This window comes from Engystomops pustulosus, chromosome 7, assembly GCF_040894005.1.
Source record: "Engystomops pustulosus chromosome 7, aEngPut4.maternal, whole genome shotgun sequence".
NCBI lineage: Eukaryota > Metazoa > Chordata > Amphibia > Anura > Leptodactylidae > Engystomops > Engystomops pustulosus.
Window position 1 is genome coordinate 41,175,181 of NC_092417.1, and position 22,529 is coordinate 41,197,709.

Genomic DNA, 22,529 nt, shown 5'->3' on the forward strand with positions numbered 1-22,529 from the left:
GGTGGGGGCCCCTGGGCACAAAATATGGTAGAGGCTTTCACTGAATGTAGTTCAGACAGGGTACACATTTAACATCCAGGTAAAAGGCAGTCACTTGGACAAGGTTGCTGGTGGGGGCCCTCCTAGGAGTAAGTTGGTGGGGGCACCAGAGCGCATGCCACACATTTACACATTTGCGTGAAGAAAAGGATCCAGATCCAGCCCTTGAAATATCAACTTAAATAGCACTTCTGTAACATCCAGGTACACAGTAACCAGTGAAAGGTCAATGCGTTTCGAGCAATTCACCTGCTCTTAATCATGAATTGTCTTTATTTAGTCATGATTAAGAGCAGGTGAACTGCTCAAAATGCGTTGACCTTTCACTGGTTACTGTGCTGTGTGCCTGGATGTTACAGAACCGCTAATAAAGTTGATATTGCGTGAGATCTCCATCTGTGGATCTGGATCCTTTTCTTCACTTGTTGCTATGCCCCTTGCAGCGGGGTGGACCGTGCCCGAGGAGATTGCTACAGCGGAGGCTGGTGAGCTGGAACGTTGTTTCCTTGTAAAAACTAATTTACACCTGGGTTACCAATTAGGGTTGTATCCCTCATCCCAAGGCGGCTTGTCCATGAGCAACTTTGCTCTGATATTATCACTCTCCTGGTAGGATTTACCACCGGAACAACTGGCCAAAGGCAGACAGCACACAACCATGGTCAGATTTCACAGGCCAGCCATAGTGCAGGGGTGGAGGTCATAGGGAGATGGTTATTTCACGAGAACTACACATAGCTAACAAAACATACAGGCTAGAGAACCTCCATTTTCATATTTTCAAGATTGCTGAGTATCCTACGGGGCTGGCGAAACGCCATGAAAATTTCGGCAAATGCCCAGGGCACCCATCATATACCCAAACCTGGGACACATGAGAGGGGGGAATGTTCATTTGGGTGGGTGACTCGGACCTACTATACTCGAGTGGCACATATCTATGTTTATTGATATGCAAAGCAGTATGTTTGTGTCACACAGAGACATGACCCAGCGACAGAAGAGTCAGGAGAGGAAGACACGGCAGCTTCGTTGGAACAGGGAGGTAAGTATTAGTTCTATTTTTTTTTTACTAATTTCTTATTTATACCCTGGGGGGTGTATATAAATTGATTGTGAGTGAGGAGCATAGCAATAGAAATTTGGAAGGGGCTATATATACAGACTTGGGGCTGAATATAGATTAGGGGGCTGTGGGGGGCTTCTTACTTTTGGGTCCTCGCTTTTAGTTTTGCCCAGGGCCACACTATGTCTAAAACCGGCCCTTGTATCCTAGGTGGGAAACTATTGCAAAGACTCTACTAAATATACAATATGAAGCTGAACACATGTATTTTATATCAGTATGATCTTGATAGTAGCTGTAAGCTTTACCGCAGCAGATTGACACGACATGGTGTTATTTACAAGTACACCCAGATCCTTCTCCATTAGTGGTTCTCCCAGTTTTACTCCCACCTAGTGTGTAACATTCATAGAGATTATTAACCCCGGACTAAAAGGTTGCTCTAAGCAATACAAATGACCCAGATGAACAGTGGATTATCCTCGAGCAGAGCCCTGAAATGTATAATTCAGTATGGACACGCTCTTATTCCAAATAAGCTTTTCCAGTAACATTTTCTCCAGTGCGGAGTTTACAAAATGACTCGTGGACTCCAGGTGTTTGAGGTTAAAAGCTGACAGACTTGCCAAGACAAACTCAAAAAATGTATAAGATGGAGAAAGGCTGTGAAATCAATTATACACGTTCCTGCCAGTAACTATGCAGATAATGTAACCGCTCAATTTATCCTATTGATATAAATGTTACAGGTTATATTTATTTTATATCTTACTACTAAATGGGGAAAAGGCCAAATCTCAGCCTAATTTCTGCTGGCTGCCATGTAGTGGAGAGAAATGCTATAAATTACAACCTATTCCTCCTGCATGGATCTTAGCTCGCCTTATAATGGTGCGAACTGCACTAAAGGTGTAGAAAAACAACCAACTGTGCAAACCACAGCAACAGCCTATAGAAAAGTGCGGACAGAGTGCTAACATCTAAGGGCTCGATAACATAGGTGCTGTGTCATATAGATCTCAAATACAGCCCCCCACTAAACTACTATCATTCATATGGTGCAAATCCATGACGTGTAGCAAGATATGACATACTACATAGATATTCTCCCCAAAAAGCATTGCTTCTACACCACAATAAAGTGACTCACTAATGGACCCCCAGACCTCTACACAGCCAAACCAGTTCCCTACGCTGTACTGAGGAGACCCAACCAGGTCGAAACGTTGTATAGCGCTGTCTATAGTTGGGAGTCTGTTCCTTCTGGAATAGATATACTGGTTTGGCTTAATCCCACACCATGTTTTTAGACTTCTTGTAGGTCATACTTGATGTTAAGGGGGCTGCCTTTCAAGGTAGCAAAATGAGGCATTGTTTTCCATTTAACACCTTGGAAAACTTTGCATTCTTCCCAGAATTCCCTAGTGGAGCATCTATGGCTTTAAGTCTCCACATGCCTTTTAGGTGGCTTTAATTGGCAATCTCTCCTTAGGGAGAACACCTACTGCTGACCCTAATGGACCCCCAGGAAATCCATGTACAGAAGATATGCAAAACCCATGGTCAGGTTCGGCGATCAGGTTCTGTCCAATCATAGCCATGGCTAGTTGCTAGGAGCGTCAATTTTCCGGATTGGCTGTTCATTCATCTATCCAGCAGTATGTCTGGGTCAGACTGGCAGACTATTGGGTCCGCCCTTCTCTATACACATTGTTCATGTGATGTTTTTTGTTGTGGTTACCAAGTACTTATTACGAACCTCTTAAAAAATCTTTTAAAAAATCTCCGTCCTGGCACTTTTTACAAGATTGTCATGTACATTATAAGTGCAGAGGGTAAGAGACATGTATTACCCTTGAGTCCAATCACCACTGATTAGATTATATATTGACTGTTAGATTTTCTCTCTTTGCTGTCAATCCCATGATGCCTCTGCACAGCATCACATCTACCTTAGCAGAACCATTTCTGCCTGCTGCACATTGTATACTTCTTCGTCTCTTTAAATCCTCTTAGAAAACCTAATTATACAGTCAGGAAGACTGCACTGTCATACTCTACATTATAACTGTGTGGCCTCACACAGCAGCAGTAAATATGAGTTTCTTCTTCCTTCTGTACTTCACTCAATTTCAATATACTATATATTAGTTACTATATTAGTTACTATATTATTGCTAAAGTTATTTTTTAATGGACATCTACCAGGTAATTAGCATAAAAATATAATAAAGTATTAAAACTTTCAGATTTTAGAAAATAATAAAAAGTGATTAGGGCTTAGTTACATTCAGTGAATCTAGTATTAATACGTAGATCCTTGGTGGTAGATTTCCTTCAAAGCTCCTTTTAGTTGAAAAGTATAGCTGAAAACTTTATATTTCTAAACACCCTGGGATACATTTTCAATATTTGTTAAAAAAATACATGAAAAAACATCAAAATGAATTTCTATAGCAATGCCAGTTTCTCCAGAAGGGAGATGGATGTAGAGAGTTGTACCGAATACTAAAGATTCCAAACCTTGGAGCTCTCTGTCCTTAAATGGATCCTCTGTGTCTGTATTTTTCCACCTGGCGTCACTTTCACATACTGGAGTTTCATATCTGTGATAAAATAGATATATATGTATTAATGGCACATGTCTTGTCACATTTCAGTATAGAATATGAAAAATTATTCACCTTGTCGACGTTCCAGGTAATGGGCGACCCGTGTCTACTAATACACACCAGCAATAGCCAGTGGACTGGTGACACTGCACTGGTTTGTAGAGACCCCCGGGCGCACACTCAGGAATCACTATCCCCTCTCTCGGATTGTCTCTGGCCTCTTCCAGGGCACTTTGCCTCTCCTGATCGCAGGAGTTGAGTTTCTCTGCAAAGCAATTTGATATTCTTCAGCTTGTAATATTAATGGTACGGTGTGGTATGTCATCTACTTCTTACAGAAATATTTTGAACATTGAAAGGAGCAGGACCTCTGTGGCCACAAACTGTTGAGGTAAGGCACTTTTGATGGAAATGCAAATCGTCCTACAATTGCATCTGGGGCAGCCATAATTTTACTGATTGTTGATGGCAGTGGATAATAAGTAATTGCAGAGGGTATGCAATGGTTTATTATACTTAAAGGGCTTGTCCAGTGACAACAAGTGAGCCTCTATCCACAGGTTCAAGGTTAACCTGCTGATTGTGGGGGTCTCAGTGCAGGATCATATGCCCCCACTTGTTATTTCTGATTTATAACATCACTGTGGCCAATGACCCTTTCCTATTACAGTCATCTTTGTGACCTTACTTTATATACTATCTCAGTACTCACTATACCTCAACTGTGAAGCCCTTGGGGACAGTAATGAAAAAAACCTCACGTATATGTTTTAGATAAGTTTTATGCCTTACTAGAATGAAGACCCATCAAGAGATGGGTGAGATACACCAATTTATCCTACAATATATATAATACTTTTTAAGTACAGAAGCTTTTATGGGTCTATTTTATGCTCCTTCTTTCTCCTGCAGTGAGCATTGTGTCTAAAGTCTAGTACACAGCATAGAGTTAAGGAGGTGACTATCTCTTTATTAAGTTGTTAGACACTTTTATCTCTTCCAGCTGTTAGTGGATACAGAATAGAAAGCTGCTTTACACAAACTGATTATATAAAGAAGAAAGGAAAGGGAAAAAAAAGGAAACATAAACATACTTCTTTAATAAAGTGTATTACAAAGTTAACTATTAATTTATGAAATTTTGTTTAGTTACACTTTAACCCTTTCCCATCATAGGCTAAATCTTTGTGAATTTAAGAAATTAAGAATTTCTGCTTGGGGTAGCCAAAAAGTATGGTAAACTATATGTACATTTCAGTGGCCCTGTTTATGATTTTCCATTTATGTTGAAAAATTTCAATCCTAAAAATGGCATTTGAAATAGTTATGAAGACGGTCTTGGGCTGGTGACAGATATCGCAAGCAGTTTTTTGTTATGTTTGTTCAGTGAAAGTTTCATGTTTACTTAAAAAATTAACTTATTTACGGTACCTTTTTCTTTTTTTTTATTTTATGATTTTTGCACTGCAGCTTGTCATAACGCAACTCAATGAAGAACATTGCCAGTGTGAAGACTGGTGCAGATCCAGAACACTTTGCCATTCCTTATGAAACTGTATGAAGAAAGTAGGATGCTTGTGTATAGAATCCACCGGGCAATGTGCGAGAATATCAGCTCTGTCCCCTATGTGACGGCTGGACAGCAGTGCTCTATATTAGCCACACATTACAAGCAGCTGTACAGTTCTGCTAAGTTTTGGCTGTATGACAGATAGGCATAGCCCCAGAAAGCCTCACGTTGGCCCTCTCCGGTGTACTCGCTGCCAGTCCAAGTCTTGGCGTCATTATTGTAACTGGAGAAAGCTTCTGCTGCTCAGACAGAATTAATTAGTTATGAGACCAAGGGAACGTATTTCGAGTGACATGTCCCTTTATCCATAAAAGGAGAAAGCAGGTGAGTTATGAGAGGACATAGATGCTTGGATACGATCCAGGTAGATTTCAAGCCAACTTACACACATTACTCAAGTGGTATGGCAGTCCAGCATACCTGTATTCTATACAATCGGTATATTTACAGCAGCGACGCGCTATTCATACTATAACACAGCCCTGCATTATGCTACAAACACTAGCGCGCTGCAGAAAAAGGGCTGTAATAAAACGCCATTATTCACCACCATTAAATATTTACGTTTGCTCCGACAGATGGACTGTCATATAAGATCGCCGTCAGGACACATCACAGGCGACTCTGTGCGGAGCTGGGGAATATTTTGGAGATTTATGATAAGTAAATAAATGATGACATAACATTATTTCTATAGGTAGCTGAGAATAATATAGCAACGATAAATAATATGGGAACTATATTCATAATTCCATACAGTATCCTTGCTACCCAGAGCAAAAGAAAATGTAGACCGTGTAGTTTACAAAATTTCATCTGGCAAGTCACTTTAGAAGCATTGTCATGTAAAGAACATTGTATATGTATAGGATAATGGGTGGTGGGGGATAAGTAGAAATATGTTGGGCCAAATCTTGTTAAGCTATCTCGTATGACTTCCCCAATACACATGCATGCTCAGCCAAGTTGTGCATGTACTTAAAGGAGTTTTTTCTCAAAACAAATTGGGCCCTAGGGACTAACTTGCTGATCTGTGGGGCTCTCCATGATGAAACCCCCACAGATCACAAAAAGAGGGAGTCCGATGGGCTTCGAGATTGGCTCCATTGGACCCCTCGTTACTCCCTAAGATGAGCGCTATGGAGGTGATAAAGGTCATAAAGATGAATAGTGCGGCACGGTCATGCGCGCCCGGTTGCTCCACTCATCTCGGTGAGCAACGAGGGGTCCGACGGAGGCACCTCGACCTCCCGTTCTCGTCTCATCACTGAGACCCCCTCCGATCAGAAGGTTAGGCCCTTTCCCGTGGATAGGACCTAACTTGTTTTGTGGGAAACCCCTTTCAACTGGGAGAAGGATGGGGACCACAGCTAAGATTGGGAAGTTAGAATATTGATTCCTTCCAAGGACAGAGATATGGGAAGCCAGCATGCACTATAATCTTCCAAGTTTTATATATAGACAAAGGAAGGACAGCAATGTGTAATAGACAAGACTGAACACCACATCTACAAGTCCATGGGGGCAATTTGTAAATAGATAATAAAAAGGTATCTTAAACTTTTTGCAGGAATAAGCTTTCATCTTTCATCTTTGCAGTCTCTTGGGGCTATTTGTCATTGGTTTTGCTGGGCTATTTCTCAGAAAAGTCGCATTAAGTTTTTTGGTGACTTTTCATTGCTAAAAAGTCATACAGGACCAAGGGTGTAACATGGAGAGGCAAGGCCCCATAGCAGGCTTCTGAATGGGGCCCCACTTCCCATGAAAGAAATATACATATTTGTATATACATGCAAGTTACAATCACACATTTATACACTTATACGCACACATATAGAGCATATACACACATACAGTGCCATATATACACACACCATACACAATACACAACATATATATCACAGATACAGAATATATACATCCCATATATGTTGTATACATATTATGGTGTACAATGTTCATAATATTTTTATAATGGTGTACATCCTCCAATCTTTAGTGTCAGGTCAGATGACGGGGCCCCCTAACATTGTGGGCCCCATAGCAGCTACTATGGCTGTTACCACTGTAGTTAAGCTCCTGCACAGGACTATTTCTGCCACTTCAGTAACATAGAACTACTGCAAGTGAAAAGCCATAAAAAACAGATTCAAGTCAGACAAAATGTTGCTTAGTTTCTCCAGTCTGCTGCTGCCATATTTGCTGGGACTTTTTATGCATTTTGAGACTTTTGGAATAAAAAAAAATCCCATGCAGCAAGTAGAGCATAATAGCATTTATTAAAGGGCCAAAGCCACTTGAACTCTCTTTACTGGTTGGTAAAGGGTTTGCTGCTATGACAACATCTTTCCCTCCTCCCTTCTCCATAGACTTTTATGCAATCCGATACCTCAGTGATCTTCTGTATGAAAAAAAGCAAGAAAGTAGAAAGTAAGGTGGGAGGATAATAAGAGTTCAAGTATTTTGAAAAAAATACTTTCCTCTATTAGAAGGTTTTTTGTACTATTCATTTCTGGAGTCTTTTCCAATGTCATGGCAGACCTCCCACACATCGCTGACACACAGGCCACAGTCGACGGACCATGATTTAGTGTGTATGTAGGCTAAGGCCTCATTTATTCATGTGCCCTGGTTTGGTCTTTTTTTGTTGATCACTAAATGACAATACAGGCACGTACGTGTAATGTACAGGATAGGTTCTATAGATTTGTTCTTAAGTTGAATTTGTATGTAAGTCGGAACTGTATATTTTATAATTGTAGCTCCAGACAATTTTTTTTTTGGTCTCTGTGACAATTGGATTTTAAAAATGTTGGGTTGTTATAAGAAGCAGGATTAACAATAATTCTTAATTACAGACACCTTTTATAACTGTTCTAGCTGTTTCAGGGCTGAAGTTCAGGAAATCACCAAATCCAGAGGTCCGTTTGTAATTAGGGGTCGTCTGTAATTCGGGTGTTCTTAAATAGGGGATTGCCTGTAGTGTTTTTATCATGGAAGTAACTTATTGTACCTGAAACTAATGGACTGTGAATTTAGCCCAATCGAAATAAATGGAAACCACAGGAGATGGCAATAGATTTAGGATCTGTCTGCTACGTAAGACAATTCCCTGTATGTACTCAAGAGCCGAATGTCAGCTGTAGCTAAAATCATTCTGTGTAACTCCCATCCACTATACTAAAATTTACCCGAATATCAGAAAGCGGAATATATCTTGGACACCTTATCGGAACCTGTCACTATAAATAAATGTTACTCCCATATTGGTTTTGATTCAATGCTTTGGATGTATTACTCTGCTGAATTTTAGCCAAGTTAAGTAAAGCTGTCAGAGATGCCAGGAATCAAAGCCTGGAATCCTCTGTATCATTCGGGGACTTGTGCCAATGAAGGCCTCTTGGGCAAAAGTTTATGGAGTCAAAGCTAAAAAATACCCAATGCTCCTCTTTTCTCCATTGTACAGGATTCTAGTAGTTCAGCACTGAATATAGACTACTCTGCATAGTAGATGATGTCAAAAATTACATCGATCTTTCATCCTGTGTGTAAAGGGTTGGGGTCCAATCTTGAGAGTGTCTCTCTCGTGTCTGTCTGCATGTTGGCTGAACTCCAATGATATGTACAGGACTGCTGAGACCCCCTCCAGAAGACCGCGGAATAAGATTAAAATTTTTTTTTAAAAACCATACTTACCTTATTCTTGTTCACTAATCCTGCAGTATGGTCACTGGTTTCTTAGAGCAGAATCCTGGCCGGAGAAGAAGTTTTGGTTTTGGTCATGTAACAGGAGCAGAATCTTTAAAGAGGGAATAAGGGTCTTAAGTGGCAAGACCCCTTATCAAGCATAAGGGGTCACTTACTCACAGCACCATGATTGTGGTACTTGTCTCCATTTGTTCTCCATGGACTCCTTCCTTCTAAAATCAACATTTAAAATTATGCTAATGAGACAGAAGAGCTATGAAGGGGGCGTTATCAGAGCTGCTCAGTGCTGCAGCATCACAGGCTGGTATACTGTATAGAGCACTTCCCCCTCCCACTGTGTAAGATTACAGCCGGCAAATGAAGGGGGAGTGAGTGCTGAGGAAGTGCAAGAGATGTGCTCCTGTGCAGTGTGACAGCCTGTGAAGCTACAGCATGGAGGGGCTCTGGTGATGTGACGACCAACACCCTCCCTCCCGCGTCTTTTTGGCTCATTAGCATAATATTAAAAAAAAAGGAGACCGTGGGTAACAAATATAAGAAGATCACCCCAGTCACTGTGCCTGGATCGCTGATTAAGTGTCCCTGGTTTATCATTATGGATTTTGATGGTAAAAGGAAAGAGAAAATCTAAATTGAGAAGGCTGGTGCCGATTATTTTCCTTTGTACTTCTCCATTATACTCAGTGTTCTTCACCAGTTACTTTTACATAGGGTGGTTGATAGGCTAAACATTTTGATCGCTATAATTTCATCCATATATATAGGCTGCTTATAATTCCATTTGGTTTATTATCATTATGTTCTAGGAAAAAAAAATCTCTGAATTGTATAACACATCCTTTTAAATAAGAAGATTCTTTCGGCTTGCAGCTGCCATTAGGGGGAGCTACCTGCATATGGATGTATACATCACGAATTTAACATGAACATGCATGAAGTATGCAAATAATCTCAGCGTGATTGTACTTTTTTTTCAGTTTGCTATAATCTATGAATGTATTCCAGTCTGTTTACACCTTTTTTGAGAATGACCCTCTCTGTTATCCCATGGATTAAGATGTGTAAAAAAATTACAGTATTTTCCGGACTATAAGGCGCACCGGAGTATAAGGCGCACCATCAATAAATGCTTGCTAAAATGTCTAGGTTCATATATAAAGCGCACCTGAATATAAGGATGAATGACCAGCAGGTGGCAGACCTGTGCACAGTTCAAGGCAGCTGTTGTCTGTAAGTAAGGTTCATGTATAAGGAGCACTGGACTATAAGGCGCACCTTTGATTTCTGAGAAAATCAAAGAATTTTTTGTGCGCCTTATAGTCTGAAAAATACAGTAAAAAAAGGAAAAATAACAATGTACATATAATTCCTTTAAAAGCTCTTTTTTTCTCCCTATCCAGATGAAATTGGTAATGTTAACATTACCGCACATGTTGCAAAAAAAAAAAAAACCCTCTTCTAAGCAAACACATGTAATACATTAGGTCATTACTTGCTGCATGAAGAGTTTATATGAATGCTCAATCTTTACCTGGCAGCCAGCCGCAAGACAGTCATGAGACAGATTGACAACTTGAAGGCTGTAAGTAAATAGGCTTTTTTTTCCCCCTCTCCTTCGCCATAAGGCGGCCGTTTACAAGTGACCCTTACAGATGTGACCTATGCCACGGCTAAGGTATCACAGCACACACACCGCCATATATTATTACAGCATTGCACAAACTTTCCATGGCATTCATAAATAGTCGTTGAAAGCGTCATTAAAAATGTGGCGTTTCAGTGTTTGGACGCGGAGGACATAACCCTTGGAGAACCAGAGGGAAAGCTTCTAAAGCTTCAATATTTAAAAGGTTTATGTTATAAGCTTGAGTTGCCTATAAACACAAGTGTATGAGTTATAGCTCGGGACCGTCCTGCAGGCTTTAAAACAAATGGTTTCAGGATTCAGAACCTGAAAAAAAAGAATCTTTCCCTACAGATGTGTCTATCCATATATATAACCCAGTGTACGCTTAATCCCGCAAAGAGCTGTAAGATATTAAGCACAAATATACACTGTGTTGTCTCCGTATGACTGATGGCAGAGTTTCTGCAGATGTGTGCCAGTGCGACTCTTTTATAGTCGTATGACTCCTGGTTGACTGCATGACAGTGTTATGACTCTTACTGGCTCTCATATATCAGGTCACTAAAATAAAGGAGGCGCTCTTTAAGGAAAGTAGACAGAAAATCGATATTTGGGATTTTTAGAATAATATTATTATTGGGAACGATGGGGAAAGATTACAAATAATTTTAGAAAAAGTTAGACTAGATAGTCTTAGGCCTCATTCGCACAACCTGTGGCTAACTCATGACCCCAGTGGGGGTGATTTATTAATCTGTCTACAACAGAGTGTACACTAAAAAAAAGTGTTCTGGCTCTCCTATGAGTAGCTTGGCAAAGGGGTGTGGCCTGTGAAAAGGGGCCAAAAAGGTCTGTGCGCCAAAAATACTCCTGACCCGACAGAATTTTGTCCTATCTTTCTGGCACAAAGTAAGTCAACTAATAGGAGTAGGACTAGACAGTCTTATACTAGGACAGATTTATCACCCATCATTAGACACTTGAATCTGGTGCAGAATAAGACGGTCTAGTCCAACTCGGCTCTGTCTAACCTCAGGACCATTTTTATAAATCTGTCCCATTGTCTTTGATTAGGCACCTTTAAGAAGTGGTGCATGCGCCATGTCTCCCCGTACTGTAAACGTGTCAACTGGTTGCACCACAAATCATAGAGCAGGTCCTATTCCTGTCCTGTCTTTCAACTGACACGGGAGCAAGGTGAGCGGCGTTCACGCCACTTATGTCAGCCGGACTGCAAACAAGGGCACATGGCTGTTGTTGGGTGCGCTTATACACACACAGCGGTTTGCATGTGGCCTTATTCTGCACCAGATTTATCAAATTGTCTGATGCCAAACTATACAGGTTTATGATAATGGTTTCCAATCCGAACAAGTGTTGGACTGGTGGGAGTTCAGTTCCCAAGGCCAGCCACTATTGTACTCCTGTCCTCTGCATTGATCCAACTAGAGGCTGCCAGAAACAACTGATGCGTGGGATGTTGATAAGTCATCATATTGAAAGGTCATAAATAATAATAATAATAATAATAATAAATAGGACATGTCCTATCTTTTCCACGGCTACGGTACGGTACGGTGCCTCATTTGTGCAGCACTGTACTGCTCCTGTACGGCACCGTGCGCCCATTGCCGTCTATGGGCGTATATACTTTGGCCTTATATACGTCCCCCATACGTAGCCTAACAGTGATTGAGGTCCATTATCTGATACAGGCAGCCTCTGAGTTACATTGCTCCAAAAATGAATGTTGTAATGGCAGGTACCAGGGTTGTCTCCAGGTTTCAGTAGGCCCCTGGGCGGCAGGGCCTCAGTGGGCCCCTTTGCAGTGAATTCACGTGGAAACATTCAAAACTCAGAAACTAAAACAGTAACCTGTCCTAAAATATTCCTTAGTTTATCATCCAAAACAGCCCCCTCAAGGTAATTTTATATACAGCCCCTTCACCAACTATGGATTCATTAGCTACAGCCTCTTCTCCCCCATGGATTCCTTATGTACAGCCTTGTGTGGGCCTAGTGCTGGTGCCGGCTCTGGCTGGTACCCAAGGATGTTTGTGTAGGTGAGATCACACAATCATCCTTGATAATCAGTGATCGCTGATAGCAACTTGTGTTTCCTCCTGCAAGCTACGCCTATCACAGATCGCAGCCTTGGTTAGGGCTCATTTACATGGCCTTTCATGGTGACGTACATGCGGCCGCATATTTGCGGCTCCATATACGTCCCCATAGATGGCAATGGCGGCACCGTACATTGCAAAAAGATAGAGCATGCTCTATATTTTTGCAAATGTGTGGCCATGCAGTTTCCTATGGAGATAGGAGGGGGCACCTCCTCTCCAGCACACGGTGGTATGCCCAGGGGCGGACTGGCCATTGTACCCACCGGGAATTTTCCCGGTGGGCCGGTCGGTCCTGGGCCGGTCCGGAGCTGTTCCGGGGCCGGTCCGCACTCCCTCCCTACAGATTTGAACATAATCTATTGTACCTGCATCGTACGATCGTACGATGCAGGTACTATTGATTATCACACAGACGCAGCGCAGCACCGCTGCTTCTGCGTCTGTGTACACACACCGCTACACAGGTCACGCAACTGACGTCATTGCGCGACCTGTGTAGCGTGGAGGAGGCTGACACTTACCGTGTCAGATGTCCGGCCCTCCGTCTAGCTCCGCGGCTTGGTGTAAGAGGCGCGGAGCAGTGACGTCACTATCCTGCGCCTCTACACCAAGCCACCGAAGACCGGGGAAGACGGGAAGAAACTGCGCCAAAGGGGTGAGTATTATGTTTTGGTTTTTTTTAAATTATAGAATGGGGAGCATTAATTATGTCTGGGGCGGGGCATTAATTATATGGCGCGGGGGATTGCAATGTTCTATCTATCTGGGGCAGGGGGCATTATTATATGTCTGGGGGGGGGATTATTCTATATCTGGGGCATTATTATATGTCTGGGGCGGGGGGGGATTATTCTATATCTGGGGCATTATTATATGTCTGGGGGGGGGATTATTCTATATCTGGGGCATTATTATATGTCTGGGCCGGGGGGGGGGGGGGAGGATTATTCTATATCTGGGGCATTATTATATGTCTGGGCCGGGGGGGGGGGGGGGAGGATTATTCTATATCTGGGGCATTATTATATGTCTGGGCCGGGGGGGGGGGGGGAGGATTATTCTATATCTGGGGCTGGCAGGGGGCATTATTATATGTCTGGGGCGGGGGGGGATTATTCTATATCTGGGGCTGGCAGGGGGCATTATTATATGTCTGGGGTGGGGGGGGATTATTCTATATCTGGGGCATTATTATATGTCTGGGGGGGGGATTATTCTATATCTGGGGCTGGCAGGGGGCATTATTATATGTCTGGGGTGGGGGTGGGGATTATTCTATATCTGGGGCATTATTATATGTCTGGGGCGGGGGGGGGGATTATTCTATATCTGGGGCTGGCAGGGGGCATTATTATATGTCTGGGGTGGGGTGGGGATTATTCTATATCTGGGGCGGGGGGGGGGATTATTCTATATCTGCGGCTTGCAGGGGGCATTATTATATGTCTGGGGTGGGGGTGGGGATTATTCTATATCTGGGGCTGGCAGGGGGCATTATTATATGTCTGGGGGGGGGATTATTCTATATCTGGGGCTGGCAGGGGGCATTATTATATGTCTGGGGGGGGGATTATTCTATATCTGGGGCTGGCAGGGGGCATTATTATATTATTAAAGGAGAGAAAGAAGAAATACATTACCCTTACCATTACAGTGTGTTACATTATGGGGCACTATTTGTGTGGTACTAATATTGTAGGGGGCTCTATTACAGTATTTGGGGCACAGTATTGGTGGTAGCAGAAGAAGGGACAGTTAAGGGACAATGGGAAAGTGCAGAACATAAGACGTCTGTGTGGTAAACTCTGCAGGAATGCTGTGTACCTGGAGGAAGAGACAAGGTGATGGTGGAACTAATGGAGAAGAGGAACGAGTCCAATCCCAGGACACGTCACCTGATGTCACTGGATGCAATAGGTGAGGATCTCATGTGTTTTCTGTAGCTGTATATGATAAATACAGTTTTTTTTTCCATGTTCGCTTCTGTGTATATATGTAGCATTATAGAAGTTATGTTCTTGTACATAGGGGGCAGTATTATAGCAGTTATATTCCTGTACATAGGGGGCAGTATTATAGTAGTTATATTCCTGTACATAGGGGGCAGTATTATAGTAGTTATATTCCTGTACATAGGGGACAGTATTATAGTAGTTATATTCCTGTACATAGGGGCAGTATTATAGTAGTTATATTCCTGTACATAGGGGACAGTATTATAGTAGTTATATCCTGTACATAGGGGGCAGTATTATAGTAGTTATATTCCTGTACATAGGGGCAGTATTATAGTAGTTATATTCTTGTACATAGGGGGCAGTATTATAGTAGTTATATTCCTGTACACAGGGGGCAGTATTATAGTAGTTATATCCCTGTACATAGGGGGCAGTATTATAGTAGTTATATTCTTGTACATAGGGGCAGTATTATAGTAGTTATATTCTTGTACATAGGGAGCAGTATTATAGTAGTTATATACTTGTACATATGGGCAGTATTATAGTAGTTATAATCCTGTACATAGGGAGCAGTATTATAGTAGTTATATCCTTGTACATAGGGGTAGTATTATAGTAGTTATATTCTTGTACATAGGGGGCAGTATTATAGTAGTTATATTCTTGTACATAGGGGGCAGTATTATAGTAGTTATATTCTTGTACATAGAGGGCAGTATTATAGTAGTTATATTCTTGTACATTGGGAGCAGTATTATAGTAGATATATTCTTGTACATAGGGGGCAGTATTATAGTAGTTATATTCCTGTACATAGGGGAGCAGTATTATAGCAGTTATATTCTTGTACATAGGGGGCAGTATTATAGTAGTTATATACTTGTACATAGGGGCAGTATTATAGTAGTTATAATCCTGTACATAGGGGCAGTATTATAGTAGTTATAATCCTGTACATAGGGGGCAGTATTATAGGAGTTGTATTCCTGTACATAGGGGGCAGTATTATAGTAGTTGGCTTGTATACGGGAGAAGGTATTGTAGTAGGTGTATTTTGTATATAGAAGGCAGGATTGAATGTGTTATTGTAGCATTATTCCTGTACATAGGAGGCAGTATCAATATATTCTTTCTCTGAATTGTACATGTATGGCACAGGGAAAAAGTAATTAAGGCTTACCGGGTCGTGTGTTTGCATCATTTACTGATCGACAGGTCACATTCTTTGCGCATTAGATTCACTTACTAGCAAAATATGTTCTTGTTTTGCATTAAGACCATCTACCAACAATTTGTCTGTAGTAACCCCACCCACATTATCTGACCACACCCACTTGTTTTGACCCCACCCATAAAATGGGGCCACTTTTATAGTTTTTTCCAGGGCCGTTTTATATTCCCAGTCCGCCCCTGGGTATGCCTGTATGGCGGGCATACCACCTGTGAATGTACCCTTACTCTGAGATAGCAGGGGCTTGCTGGAGGAAACACAAGCCAGTTCTCAGTGTAGAGAGTGCAGTGGGCCCTGCTGGCTCCTCATTGTGAACACTTCTTCCATCTCCACTATGAGGAGACAAGGCTCATGTCAGGCAGCACTAAGAGAATCTCACTGGGTCCCGCAGTACTGTACCAGGATTCGCTCCGGGGGACAGGTAGGATATAGCTCTGTGGTAGTAGCGCTACAAGGGTCTTTGGTTACCCACGATCCCTAATGATTGAGTTTACACTATACCAAATAGACCAGTTCCTACTTACATGCAAATTTGACTAAAGAGCCTATCTTGTATGTAACCTGGGGGCTGCCTGTAACAATATTTCAGCTAATGTTCACATTTTGCTAAATGTATTGGTATTATGTGCAGAAAACCCCCTTAATACAAGGATCCTATGTTCAGTTTCTACTTCATTTCCTTGAATTAATCCCCCCCTAGTGTCTCTGGTGGGTTGAGTGACACTACTTAAGTCATTTATTTTCTTTCTCTCTCTCTTTCACTCAGTAGAAGGGGAGAGTCGAGAAAAACCAAATTCTTTCGCAGTCATCTATCATACCCTGCCAAGAGACCCTCATTTATTTTTACAACCACATACAGTTTTAGCGCCAGTGGGTTCATGTACAATTTTTTTTTTTGGGGGAAATACACCCCTACCCCTCTTGTATACTTTGCACCGTTTCATAAAGTAGATTAGCTGCTTTCTAGGGGAATATTATTTATGGCATAGTAGCTGTGAGTCTCTGTAAGCCGAAGCTAAACCCGCTGCACTTTCTCCATCCTTGCATTCGAGGCCTGTGAAGTGATACGGCTTAGAAAAATAGCATTTATTGTACACATCATCGGGGGAACGTCTGAATATAAACTATCCTTTATGGAAAGAGTAGGGTAGACGGCTTCTTCACTTAAAGGTGTATTCCAGGATTATTTTTAATTAATCACCTGCCCTTAGGAACCTTTTGGTTGGGATTGGACACTTTACACACCCACCAATTAACAGTTTTGAAGTGCTCCAGTGACAAGTATTTCCTCTACCAAAGCCTATGACGTCATGTACATCATCATGATTGTCAATTTACATTCAAGTATATTGGACTGATCTGCAATACCAGTGCCCGCCATTATACAATGAACAGCGCTGTGCACGGGAGCCTGTGATGAGGCTGCAGCAATTGTCTAAATGCCGTTTTTCCTTTAAATATCTGATCGGCAGGGGTGTCGGGTGTGTCAAATCCCAACAAAAACTAAACCGATGTTGATGACCTTTCCTTAGATAGCAGGTTCGGAAGTAAGACTCTGCCATTTATGGCCCCCTCTACAGGCGTGTGGAGACTTAAAGTCATTGGTGTTGGACTGGGCTATTCTGGGAAATATGCAAATGCACTTTTCAGGAAGGGACAAGGAGAATATTGCCTCTTGACTACCTTGTGAGGCAGCCCCTTAGCATCAAGCATGACTTTTTCGTAAAGCCTAATGACTTGATGGGATTCCGTTCCTTATGGAATAGATATTCTGGTTTGGCTTTAATCTCACATCATGTCAAAAGGCTTTTTGTAAGGGGGACTGCCTTACAGGGTAGATAAGAGGCTATGTTTTCCTTATCATATCCTGGAAAACATATTTCCCAAAATTCTCTAATGCAGCAACAACAGTAACAAAAATTACTGGACATTCTTTTACTTGTAATAAAGATTTCTCTTCTGAATACAAGCAGTTACGGACAAGATAGGTTACGTAGGTTTGTTCTTAAGTTGAATTTGTATGTAAGTCGGAACTGTATATTTTATGATTGTAATTCCAAACCGAATTCTTTTTTGTCCCAAATAAAGCTTCATTACAGACACCTTACAGCTGATTATTGCAGCCTTGGACTATAGTAACATCCAGAGTACTTCACCAGAGGTCACAGTGGGCAGAGAGGTCTGTCTGTAACTAGGGGTCGTCTATAAGTCGGGTGTCCTTAAGTTGAGGGCCAAAAAAGAGTGAAAGCTTCCAGCATCGGCACATTGAAAAAATAGTGAGTAAAATTCCAAATTCTTCTTTCATCTTGTCATTTCGCTAGAGCGTTTCAAACTTAGTCATTGTATGATTAAGAGCTCACGCTAGAGCTTGAAACGCGTAACCCGCGACCTCCTTTCCATCATGATGGACTATCAGCTTTTTTGAAGAAAGATTTTAACAAAATGAAATAAATAATTTGGAATTTTACTCACTATTTTTCAAGGTGCCGCTGCTCTAAGCTTTTCACTCTTTTCTGATTCATGTCTCTGGAACCGGACTGGAAGCCTTTGCTCCACGTACACGGCCCCAACAAAAACAATATATGAACTAACCACAGGCAGGTGAGCCGGAATTTCAATACCATACAGGCGGTCCCCTATTTAAGGACACCCAACTTACAGATGACCCATAGTTACAGACAGACCCCTCTGACCTCTGGTGAAGCTCTCTGGATGTTACTATAGTCCCAGACTGCAATAATCAGCTGTAAGGTGTCTGTAATGAAGTTTTATTGATGATCCTTGGTCCTATTACAGCAAAATATTTTGGAACTCCAATTGTCACTGGGGCAAAAAATTTTTTTTGTCTGGAGCTACAATTATAAAATATACAATTTCGACATACAAATTCAACTTAAGAACAAACCTATTTTGTACATAACACCTGCTGTATTTATTCTATTGTATTAAGTAGGAGACCACCTGTACTCTGTGTGTGACTTTCTAGTTGTCTCTAAGTTGGTGGTTGGAAAGCTAGCCACTGTGACTGACATAAAATCTCAGTGAGTTTCAGTTTGTCTTGGTAGCCACATGGATTTCAGCAAAGAATTCACTTTTCTCTGATTAGAAACATAACAAAGCTTCTTGCACTCACAGTACAGTACTATTGATTTGAATGATGAAGGGTTTGTTGAAATGTTAATGCCACTTATAGTCTGCATATTGTAGACAAATGCACTATGTTTTCAAAAATACCCTTATTATTTTTGTACTTTTTGCTATTTCTGAGAAATTACCATTTTAATCCATATGCTAATGAGGCTGTTACCATGTCCTAAGCACCAGGAGCTTCGCTATTCCTAGCTCTCCATCAGATATGCAGATATGTCTTGTGGCATCACTGGAAGAGGGTAGAGATTTAGGTAGGAATAGCAGCACTCTGGGTTCTGAGGACACACCCCGGATGCACCAACTGCCTCATTATCATATGGATTATAAAGGGAATATTTTGGAAACAGCATAATGCACAGAAATAGTAAAGTTATGTTGGAAATTAAAGTACATTTCTCTATAGCATGCTGCCAGCAGCATGGTGGAGGGGGTAAACGCAATTTAAAGGGGTTGGTCACTTTACCTCATGTTTTTTATGATGTGTGTGTAAGTGTGGGGGCTTCATTACATGAATATCCTGCCCCCCACACTTACACACACATTACAGAAAACATGAGGTAAAGTGGCCACCGTTTTAAGGATCTAGTATATTTGTCCAAACACATTTGTTTCTTTAAATAGTTCTATGAATAGGTTTATATTTGTTGAACAAATGATACATATTAATAAAGCTATACAGTGTTTTCATCCATTATTGACAGTACTACATCATACCGGATTGCCTCATGCTTGAGCCATTCAGTTTTGCATCTTTGATAACAAGGTGCTTGATCCATAATGTGGGTGCTGTGATGTCTGCAACATAAATAAGCACAGACAAAATATAAAAAAGGTGCAATAATATAACCCAATGCATATAGACATCACCATGTACTTTGGATGTCAATTCTTTCTATACTTATGTGTCATCATAAGTCCAAACTATAATGTATCTTCCAAGGCCCTGGCTACAAATATCTAGTTTTGTTTTTTTTTTAATCCGAAACATATACAGGCAGTTCCCTACTTAAGGACACCTGACTTACAGACGACCTCTAGTTAAAGACCGACCCCTCTGTCCCCTATGACCTGTCGTGAAGCTCTCTGGATGCTTTACTATAGTCCCAGGCTGTAATAATCAGCTGTAAGGTGTCTGTAATGAAATGTTATTGATAATCCTTGGTCCCATTACAGCAAAAAATGCAAAACTCCAATTGTCACTGGGACAGAAAAAAAATGTGTCTGTAGTTACAATTATAAAATATACAGTTTCAACTTGCATACAAATTCAACTTAAGAACAAACCTATGGACCCTATCTTGTACATAACTCGGGGATTGCCTGTACTGCATAAATACAACAAAGCATCTTCCACAGAGGGGCGCTGTCGCTTCATCACCGGAGTAGAGAGCCGGCTGTCCGGCTCTATGAACACCACAGACTTGGTTGCCGAGTTCTAGATAAAGGTTGAATAGCCAATTCTCTAACTTAATAGGGTAACGGATACTTGGAAACATCATTGTAGTTTACTCAAGTCTACTACTTTAAATAGATTTGTATGTAATCGCATAACACAAGTGGCCTGAAAATATTTTGGACTCGTTCTAAAGACATGACGGAGAATGAAAAACTCATCCCAATCAAGATAAAAGAGAAGAACTTGTGTTTAGCAAATCCGTCTATGGTTAATTTGCAACAATTAATTGAATATAAGTACGAAAACCACATACCCTGTCGTTGATTTGACCTGGTTTTGCTCTGATGTAGATGTTTTTGGCATGTGGAAACAAACTATGCACGAGGATGTAATAAAACTGTGATTACATTAAAGGGACATTCTGACACATCACTAGGATTTATTATATCATTATGATGCCAGGGTATATAAGTGCTAATACCTCTAGGTTATCTAGGGTGAAGAAGTCAAGCTCTGCTCTTTGGCAAACCAATCAGTACTGGACCCTCAAAAGTTGTATGTCCAAGCAAACTCCCAACTACTACCATGTTTTCCCAAAAATAAAACAGTGGGGCACATGTTTCAAACTTTTTGTTTCTTTAATTTTTGAGACTTTTCATGGTGCTTGTGCTCACTTCAAAGTTCACAATTGTGTAGTTTTCTGCAGTGTTCCCTGAGTTATCACCTGAATCCAGTTCTTAAAATGTTGGCGCAAATCTTCGGCTGACCTTTTTTTGGGACTTTTGGAGGCCTTTTCTGACTTTTGTTTTAAAACGACGCAAATTCACTAAAGAACAAATGCTACTTGTATCAATAAGGAAAAACTGCTATGATACATCTGACCAGCAGCAAAGCCAAGAAAAGTCTCAAAAAACAGACTGATAAGGCCGGACCTATGATACATGCGCCCCTTTATCTTATATAAATGTTTGCTTGTAAAGAGGCAGTAGGTCTTTTTCTCAGGGGATGTCTTAATTTACCATTACAAAGAATTCACATTTATTGTTGAACAAAAAAATCAACATCTTCTCTAACATCCTCATAACTCTCCAAAAGAACTCCATTTCTATAGGAATCATTGTCCCCAACCTCTCGGGTTTAGCAATTGCACTTTCCTTGAATAACTCCATCTTGTCCGGGTAGCTCATGGATAGGGGTGGGGGTGCGATAGTAATGACTGCTGCTAGGTCTTACTTTCAGGGGAGGCCTTATATTTCTAAGATTGGAAAAAATTGTACTAGGACTTATTTTTAGGGGAGTGTCTTATTTTTGTGGAAACAGGGTAATAACTCATTTTGAATGTGGTGGCTCCTCATGGAAATGGGACACTTTCTGTTGGGTGTCTCTGCAGATTATTTACCTGCAGATTATGTATAGTCTGCTCCCTGCATGCATTCATGGACCACATGGGCGGCGTACCGTCGGCAGAGGAAAAGACTGCCCAGGAGATCCGAGTCTGTATGTATGAGCCCATAGAAATACATGGGAACGTGTGCTAGTCGTTGAAACAACTAATATCACATGTCCTAAACATGAGGCCTAAGGGGTCTGCACACTAGCACACATTGGGGTATGATTTATTATGATTTCTTCGCCCGTTTTCTGGCGGTGAAACCACATAAATCTCTCCTTCCTGGCCACTTTTGGGCTTTCTCTGTCCTGGACACCACTAAGGGCGTGTTGGGGCAAAGTTCAGGCAGAGGGCACATTTTCTATAGGAAAACCAGCAGAGCCTATAGTAGAAAAATTCAGCCAGTTCCAATCTGGTCCATATTCACTAAGAGGCCGGAGCCTCTTAGGGAATATCAAAGCAAGACCGCCAATAGGGGGAATTTTAAGAATTGCTTTGTAAACACGAGTCTTAATAAATCCCCCCAATTGTGTTCGGCATATCACATGATACTTGTAACAAAATAGGATTATGCTTTTTATAAAAAAGGTCACTAACCTTGAAGGAAAGTTACCATCACGGATTTATCACAGATCCATCACAGATCCGGAACA

General features: G+C 41.3%; 1 protein-coding gene and 1 long non-coding RNA gene across 6 annotated transcripts in view; one reads left to right on the forward strand and one right to left on the reverse strand.

Annotated features, from left to right (window-relative positions):
- Positions 1-22,529, reverse strand: part of SMOC1 (SPARC related modular calcium binding 1) — a 123,203-nt gene that overhangs the window by 12,534 nt on the left and 88,140 nt on the right. For all 4 annotated transcript variants that reach the window (XM_072115577.1, XM_072115578.1, XM_072115576.1 and 1 more), the window contains exons 7-9: positions 19,805-19,885; positions 3,790-3,982; positions 3,629-3,711 (exon numbers count right to left, since the gene is read on the reverse strand). In XM_072115577.1, the coding sequence (XP_071971678.1) occupies positions 3,629-3,711; positions 3,790-3,982; positions 19,805-19,885 (357 nt within the window). The remainder of the gene's footprint in view (positions 1-3,628; positions 3,712-3,789; positions 3,983-19,804; positions 19,886-22,529) is intronic.
- LOC140069651 (uncharacterized) overlaps positions 13,211-22,529 on the forward strand; it is a 99,065-nt gene continuing 89,746 nt past the window's right edge. Inside the window, exons 1-2 of one of the 2 annotated variants that reach the window (XR_011848827.1) lie at positions 13,211-13,403; positions 14,560-14,665. This is a non-coding gene — a long non-coding RNA (uncharacterized lncRNA). The remainder of the gene's footprint in view (positions 13,404-14,559; positions 14,666-22,529) is intronic. The other variant, XR_011848826.1, reaches the window with a different exon arrangement.